Here is an 8,775-nt window from a genome sequence, read left to right as displayed (position 1 = left end):
GTAAAAAACCAGGTTGGCTCAAAAAGAGTTTAAGAGATAAAATTAAAGAAAAGCATGAAATATTTAAGAAATTGAAATCGACTGGTATGACAGAAGATTTAGAACAATATTTCCCAACCGGCGTGCCGTGTATTTTTACTTTTCAAGAGTAATTTTGTCTAATTTTATTTTATTGGTTAGTTAGTTTGTTTGTTTTGAATTTCATGCAAAGCTACACGAGGACTATCTGCGCTAGCCGTTCCTAATTTATCAGTGTGTGTAAGACTAGAGGGAAGGCAGCTAGTCATCACCACCCACCGCCAACTCTTTTACCAACGAATAGTGGGATTGACCGTCATATTATAACGCCTCACGGCTCAAAGAGCGAGCATGCTTGGTGGGATGGGGATTCGAACCCGCAAATTGAGAGTCGAGCTCTTTAACCACCTGGCCATGCCGGGCCTTATTGCTTAGACTCGTTAGAGTATTGCTTTCAAAAATAAGGAAAAAAATTCAGATCTCTGGTAGTTATAATAATAATATTAACTGTACGAAGAACGAAACAGAGACCAATTTTCATGAAATTTTAGTCGAAAAGCAGCGTCGAAATACTAGTACTTCAGTTTCGTGACGGTATTTTGGTCTTAATAGACCAGGGAGGGTCAGGTACAAAAGACCTCTTCCTCCTTTCTGAAGTATGGTTTTGATAGAGATGACTGTTAATGTAGATAGACATGAAGGTCGGAGTAATCCGCACTTGTAAGTACCTTCATTTACATTCGGTGTTGTGCATAACATCACTTAATTCGGTATTACACTTAGCGAACAGTTCCATGTAGACGGACAACACATTTCACTTGTTTCAAACTAATATATATTACATAAAATACCCATTTGTAAATGTATTTATTTTAGTCTAAACTAGTGTAAGGTTTAAGGTCTAGTAATAGGTGGCCTTATTAAACCCCTATTTCTAAAATATATGTTTACCAGTGAAAGGTACTTAGGTCTACTCCATCATGTATGTAGTAGCGATCAAGTTCACGGAGTAGGTCATTCTTTTGGCAATTTTTCTCAAAGTAATTTAGAGTATTATGCAAGAGTCTATCGGATATGGTTTGTAGGTTTGCCTAGCTGTGCATACATTTTGATGAAGTGCTACGGGTATATGCTGTGGTAATAAGCGAGCTATGTTTATTCATGCATATTCTTATGATGGGACGTATATAGGTTTTGTATATTTTCATAATATTGTCAGGTGATGTTCCGTGGTTTTTGCCTGTTAGACTTCCCGAGTTTCATTTTTTGTTGATATATTATTTGTATGTTTTACCCACGTTAGTTTTGGGTCGAAAGTTAATCCTAAACATTTCTCTGAGGTTGTGGTCTGGAGAAGTATTTAATTCATGTATAATATAGGTGGGTCTTTTTTATGTTTTGTTAGTCTTGTGAAAGTAAGTAATTGGTTTTTAGGAACGTTTATTTTTATTCGATGTTGTTGGCAATGTTTTTCTATATTATTTAATAATGGTTGTAGATTTGTTGCTGCTATGGGTGGGGTGGGGGACACTTTTCCACACCGCGAATTGTGATGCAAATCCATAATTAGGGTTTTTTAAAGGCATATTGCTCACATACATGAAGAATAGAATAGGGCTAACTACCCCTCCTTGAGGGACGCCTGCCTCTGGGGTGAATGACTCAGAGTAGGTTCCCCTGACATTTATTTTGCAATTTCTATTTTCCAAAAAGTTAGATAGCCAGCGAATGATCACCCGCGGTTGTTCCATTTCCGTCATGTGGAACCTAAGGCCATTGTGCCATACAGTATCGAAAGCGTTCTCGACATCGATAAAGCAGACGACAGTGCATACATTTTCATTGAAGCTATCTTAAATTGTTTCTGTTAATCTAACCAAGTGATCTGTTGTCTGTCTGAATTTTCTAAATCCGTTTTGGATTTCTGGTGATTTTGAGGTTGCTTCTTGGTAATTTGAGAGTATTGCTTATTATTCGTTCGATAATTTTTCCTACACAGATAGAACCGGAACTGGAAGTGTAGTAAATTTGAATTATTGCACATAGGCTACTGCGCAATATCCTGACAACCTCGTTCTTGTTGTCTCGTTGATCCATGTGTGCTATTTGTATAAATTGTATTTTCAGGCCCATATATCCCATTGATTATAATGAATAATACATGTATAATTTAAATTTCTAAATAAATGTTTGTATTACTATATCTTTCGGTGTGCCTTAATATTTTAAGCTATATTTAGTGTGCCGTTGGGCGAAAAGGTTGAGAAACAGTCAAACACTGATTTGGATGATTATAGAAGAACAAGAAAGTTGGTGAAACAGAAAATTAGGACATCAAACAGGGTGGTTGGCCTTTGAAATGGGAAGACTTCAGATGTTGTGGAAGCAGTAAAGTTAAGTGGGTTTAAGAGAAAGCTTGATAAGTATAGAAATGATAAGGGTTGGCTTCAAGATCTTTTTCAAATATATTTATTAATAGTTTTAGTTTAGATGATGGAACAGCCGAGGTAGACCAATAGGTCTCATGATGTCCCAAAACTTTACGTTATGCTAAAGAACCGATGAAACGTTCGACATTTATCGTGGAATAATGAACAGCAAGTCACACATTTAAAATATATAAAATTATTTGTGTGCAAACTTCAAATCAGTAAATTGAAAATAAATGTAATTTAGGTTTGGTGTATATAGAATCTTACAAAAAACAACTTTAAATTGCACATACACTTTATTACGTAATAGTGAAAAAATGTACAACAATTGTATAAACGTTTATATAATAGATATTTTGTGTGTACTTCGCAAAAACAATAAAAGTAGTTAGTTTTAACTGGTTCAAGTTATAAATAAAATCTCTCGTATTAATTTTTATGATGTTAAGTTTGACATAGTAACTAAGTTCTTCATATAACTCATTTCTTTTTGGATAACGCAGTATTTAATTAATTATTCAAGAGCTCTAAGTAGTTTTAAGTGTTATCACAACAAGTATTAGTTCAAACCTTAAGTTTTAGTATCTGATGATAAATTAACGAGCACTAAAGTAAAATAATAGTAACTTTGAATGATGAAAGATATTAGATTAGTTAATCATACTGCATCATGACAGATAATACACCCTGAGGATATTGAAAAGTTTTGTTTAAGTTACTCATATCTAATGAAACAAGAAATTTCTGGTAAAGAATTAATGAAGACAATGATTTTTAACTCAGGTTTGATACTGAGGAAATTAATTTATCAATAGAGGTAGAAGTAGTAAGAGGATGCTTCATCATTAAAAGTTGGCGAATTTAACCAAATTCTGGTTACAACAACCAAATCACGATTGGAAATACAAATACACTATCCTAGAAGTTGAAGAAATGGCCGCAAATGTCACTCAAGTTCTCTCTTTGTTTTTAAGATAAACCTATTCAAAGAAAACTAATGAATAAAACACATTGCAATCGGCAATTATTTTACTAAAATTTCAAACTCTGGAAAACCATAACACTGAAAAAGGAACCGCGTGTGTTTAAAGCTTTATTATTTTCTGCATTTTTAAAATCCGGTTGTTATCTTAAGTATACTAAAACCTAGAAGTTTCAATACCTAAGTTGCAGGCTAATAATTAGTCATAATGCATTATACAAAGAATTATATGCAACTGTATTAAGTATACAGGTTTGTATACTTCACTTTTATTGAAAACGATTAGAAGAATGAAAAATTGTAGTAAACAACTAAATGGGAAATTTAATATTAAACATATTACTAAAAACCACTTTTTTGAAGAGAGGAGATTCGTCAGTCACGGTAATGTTGAGAAGAACACTGGTAACGTTAATAAAAGATATTGATGTACCATCACTTGCAGACTGCCAGATGGTTACGTAATCTGCCACAATTGTGGTGCCATTTTCACAGCTAATTAAAATATGGAGAAATAAAATCATAAGCTTCAAATGACGAAACAATTTTATCAAATAACTGAAGAAAGTATCAAAGTTTATGTCGATTAATAAAATTGACCATTACGGCTGTAGTTTGGAATTGAAAATGTTCTTCTAAATGTGAACGTGGAACTGCTAATCAGATAGATAGAGTTATTTGTTAAGCATATGTAATTATAAATCTTTCCGATCAAAGAATAAAAATAGGGGAAGTAAAGTTACTTGGATATCAATGAATGTATGTAATATATATTGTAAAAAAACAAACTATTATTGCTTTTTCCATCTCTACCCAAATTAACATATTTTTGCTAAATACATTGAAATTAGAACTCCATTATTTTTTGTATGTTTATGGTAAATACAGGGCATAGCTAAGATTTCGGTTCAGGAAGAGGGGATATGCTTAGAAAAATGCTTCCCCTCTGAAAAAAAAATCAAAATCAAATAAAAAAAACATTGCCACAACGTTTAACATTTTGTTTGTTTTTCTCTTTCTGGAAAAATAATCTCTGATTTTCGAACGATTTCGATGGAAGTCCCGTTACAAAAATACAATAAAAAATAAATACAGTTTATAAATGTACATTTTCCACATACATTCATACGACATGCTTTAAGGAAAAGAAACACACACAAAACTGTCTTTTCTCTCCCCCCCCCTCTCTTTTTTATAGTCGGGACGGAAGAAATTCCAGGGTTTTATCCCTCAAACCCCCCTGTTTACAGCTCTGGGTAAAGCTATTATGGTTATGTGTGGCCGTCCCTAATTTGGAGTTGCCAAGCAAAGAGAAGGCAACCGGTGCACAGCACCCACCGACAACTCTCAGGCTACTCTTTACCGTCACATTATAACACCTCCACGGCAGAAATGGCGAGCTTATTTGGCACTGGGCTTCGATCCCGCGACCCGACGTATGAGAGTTGATCACCCTAACCACTGGTCACCAGGAATTAAAAAAAAACAACTATTATTATCATATAAACTATTTATTCATACTAAGCACAAACATTACAGTTATTTCCGATATAAATGCAAATTAGAAACCATAAAAACATGATTTATAATCCTGTCAACTTACGATGATGAATATTAAATTCAAAATAACAAAAAAATAGGCAAATGACTTCAGGGAATACAAAAAGCACAAGAGATTTAGGATCTACAGACACCCACTTTTGTCCCCCCCCCCCAACAGGTTTCGTAATTTGACAATAATGAGGCGTTTCCACGGTCTGTGGAAGTATACGTAAATGTTTTGCTTCGATAAATTTTATGAACAGTTACATATACTTATGGAATTTTTAAAATATACAGTGCTCTGCAGAAGTCTTCACCCCCTGTGCTGGTAACCAATTTTAGTTATTTTTTTGTGAAAGACATAACTCAAATGGCCAAAAATATTTATTATATTAATCTCAGACCAGTTTCTAATTATTACAAAGAACAAAAGGTGCATTGTTGCTCATTTTAGTGATATAATACACAAAAAATCTATTATCAGCACGGGGGTGTGTGTGAAGACTTTTGCAAGGCACTGTGGAATCACGAAACTCCAGCTTTATTACAAAGTCGTAAAATTATTAAATGATTTACACCCTCACATTAGACTCATTCTCGCCTATGCAGATATGCTGACAATATTCACAATGCCACACCTTTCCAATATATCTTGTTTGTTATTGAAAACACTTATTACAAAAGTGCATACAAAACCCACGTGTAAGTCTTATTTTTCTACTTCAAATCTAATACTAAAAATCGGGTTTAGAAATCTGCGGTGGGCAGAACACAGATAGCTTACTGTGTAATTTTGTGCTTAACAAAGAACAAAAACAAACGAACAATACGCTAAGTTTAACTCGCACCATCCATCGGCTGTAAAGCGTGTCATAAATATAGAACAACAAGGACAATTACAATATACTGTTCTCTAACAGTGTAAGAGATATCAAGGACGGGATCCAGAATTTTTAGTTAAAGAGAACGATTTTTAAACAAGTTCTCCTGTGTTGACACATCCTTAACCAACATTTTGCATACAAAAACTAATTTACACATTTTGCCCATAGCTGGGTTTTCATGCTGTACAGAGGTTTGAGTATATTACAATAAAATGAATTTGAATAAGCAAATAAGCAAGTCGTGTGACAACTATGGCCGATGTTAAGTCGAAGTGAAATGGCAAGTGTGGGAACTACATTTTGACATTGTTTGGAATTACGTAGGTAGAGTGATACTCTAAAAATTGATTGCTTTAGGGAAGAGTTTGTAACACCCTTTTCTCACGCAAGACATTCATATCAAAGATTTGTACTCATACAGTTGTAACTTCACCCTATAACACCTGCGATTTTCATTTTAATACTATGCTTTTAAAGTTTTCCTCTATTTCTTATCTTTTAGTGAATTTATTTCATTCCTTTGAATCAGATTAAGCTTTTCTTTATTTTGTTTTTCAGCAGGTATGTCGTTTTTAGTTGTTTTATTTACAGCACATGTCGAATAATAGTTGATGTTTAATTTTTGATTTCTTTTCGTACTTATGTTTATGACATTTTTTGGAATACAACAAAACATTTCGTTCTTCATTTTTTTTTAAAGTATTACGCTATCAACAACGCTCTTACAATCAGTTATCAAGTCAAGTAGAAAGCACGTCAATCCTTCTTTTGAAAACGGAAATTACTGATCACGTATTTACCTCACTTTTTCCTTATATTGGCAACTGTAAAATGTCCAGTTAATCCAAAATTTGTGACCTAATTATTTAACTGTTACGTGAGAAAATATGCAAAAAAGTATTATAATCCGCAACCATTGGCTAAAAATAATGTGACGTAAAGTATTCTAACATATTTGAAAATTGATTATATTTATATACGAGATAGTTAAAAGGGTTGAGATACAAAGAAAAGTAAAGATAAGAATTATTACGAGACTTTGTATAAGTGGACTGATTGTATATTAACCCTAATACTATCTTGGCGAGATATAACGATATTTGTAACTGTAGGCCTAACAAAGTACGTCAACTTTAGAAATGGTTTAAGCGTGTAAAAATGCAAAAAAAAAAAAGAAAAAAAAAGGAAAAAAAAGAACGTTGAATTATTTCACCCTGATAATTTTAAAGAGCTATGTTACAACACTGGGTTTCAGGAATGGAAATTGCTTGGTGAAAATAGAATTTGGAATACATATGAAATAGAATCTCAACTGTTGAAGATGTCGACTACGAGGTTAAATAGTGGGATTTAAGGGTTACTTGAGAGGATGAAACTAAATCAGGAGGAATGATAGAAGATTAAAAAAAGATCAAGAGGAAATTTATAGAAAACTAAAATAAGATGAAGAAGAAATAATAAATTAGAATGAAGATATTTACTATTTAAAAAAGAATTGAAAATAAAAATCACTTTTATTGAAGACAAGATTGATAAAGCTGTAGTGGACATATAGGGGGATTACAGCATCAAGTTTGAAGAAATGAAGAAAGAACAAAGAAGGGCAGAGAGGCTGTAATGAGAAAATTGAAGAAGTACAGCAAGACTGTAATTACAAAATTGACGAGTTAGTTATGCCATCATTGATATATAAAAGAACATCACTGATGGAATAAATCACCTGGAAAATAAATTGTTAAATGCAAAAATTAAACCAGCCACACCTCTTTCTGCATCAGCTCAGGAGTTCTGTTACGGAATGCCATCTGATACAAATATGGACTAGGAGAACTTATTTAGTCTATACCTATTACCATTACTGCTGTGCTACCTGTTACTGAGGGTCTTCCTGCACTACTTCAGCCATGATACTACCAAATCCAGTTCCAGATTATGCTAGCCAGTTCAACACTGACCAATCAAGAAACCAACAGACTATGATGAGAAGGTGCCATGGGAGTCATACCAGGCTCAGTTCGAAACCATTTCAAGAGTGAATAGGTGAAATAGCAAACAACATGTCATGCATCTTGCTGCCCATTTAACCTTAAGTGAACGGGTGGAAGTCAAAATGTCCATACCATGATCTCCAACATGGTATTAAGTATTTGATGTCAAAGTTATATACTATTCATTTTCCCCTACATTGCTGCTTTAGAGACAATTCATGGTAAAGGACAAAAAGCATCAGATACAATATACAGGGACATTGAAAAATTTTGGATATTAATTTTGGAGATTATAGAGGTTATGCAAATGCAATGTCAAAAGTGTACAATTGAAAAAACATCTTCGTGTTTAAATGAACATCATCTTGCATTCTGTAGCGAATGTATTGTTATGTATTTATTTTAATATGAACGTTGTTTAGATTAAGGTTATATTTAGAAGCGTACATAGCTTATACTGTTGTATAGGTATTACGAAACTCCCACCTATTCTCCAAAGTTGTAGAAGATTCTCGAGAGTACGAATCAACAATATATCTACACACGTAAACGCTTTAACCAGTATTGTTACGTAAGACTGAATTTCCTAGAAAACGTTCCCACGCCTATGAATATAGCTAACTCGACGCGCCAGAGGGAGTATCTATTATTATTTCGCTATAATCAGTGTGCTATAAAACTTCAGAAGCTACACTGTGATTGTTATAACGCTTACCAATAGGAAAACTTCAGATATTTGACCAGGAACCTTTACAAAGTTCGAATATTACAAATTATTCAACTTCAGTGGATTCTCATCGGACATTAGTATTTTTACGAAAACATTACCTAACGTCACCGGTGGAAAAATCGGCGTGTGATCAGTGAAGGTCAAAGCTAGCTAGCTTCCCTGTTAAGCGAATCGTACTTACATCAACTCGTAATTAACT

At 33.5% G+C, this 8,775-nt stretch overlaps 1 protein-coding gene across 3 annotated transcripts in view; it reads right to left on the bottom strand.

The window, feature by feature from the left end:
• Positions 1-2,818: 2,818 nt before the first annotated feature.
• LOC111086019 overlaps positions 2,819-8,775 on the bottom strand; it is a 23,096-nt gene continuing 17,139 nt past the window's right edge. For 2 of the 3 annotated variants that reach the window (XM_022387270.1, XM_022387271.1), the window contains exon 7: positions 2,819-3,927. In XM_022387270.1, coding sequence (XP_022242978.1) covers positions 3,744-3,927 — 184 coding nt within the window. In that variant the 3' untranslated portion in view covers positions 2,819-3,743. The other variant, XM_022387272.1, reaches the window with a different exon arrangement.

This window comes from Limulus polyphemus, unplaced genomic scaffold (assembly GCF_000517525.1).
Source record: "Limulus polyphemus unplaced genomic scaffold, Limulus_polyphemus-2.1.2 Scaffold787, whole genome shotgun sequence".
NCBI classification, from domain to species: domain Eukaryota; kingdom Metazoa; phylum Arthropoda; class Merostomata; order Xiphosura; family Limulidae; genus Limulus; species Limulus polyphemus.
Note: the sequence above shows the minus strand (reverse complement) of the source record. Positions and strands in the feature narration are given on the sequence as shown.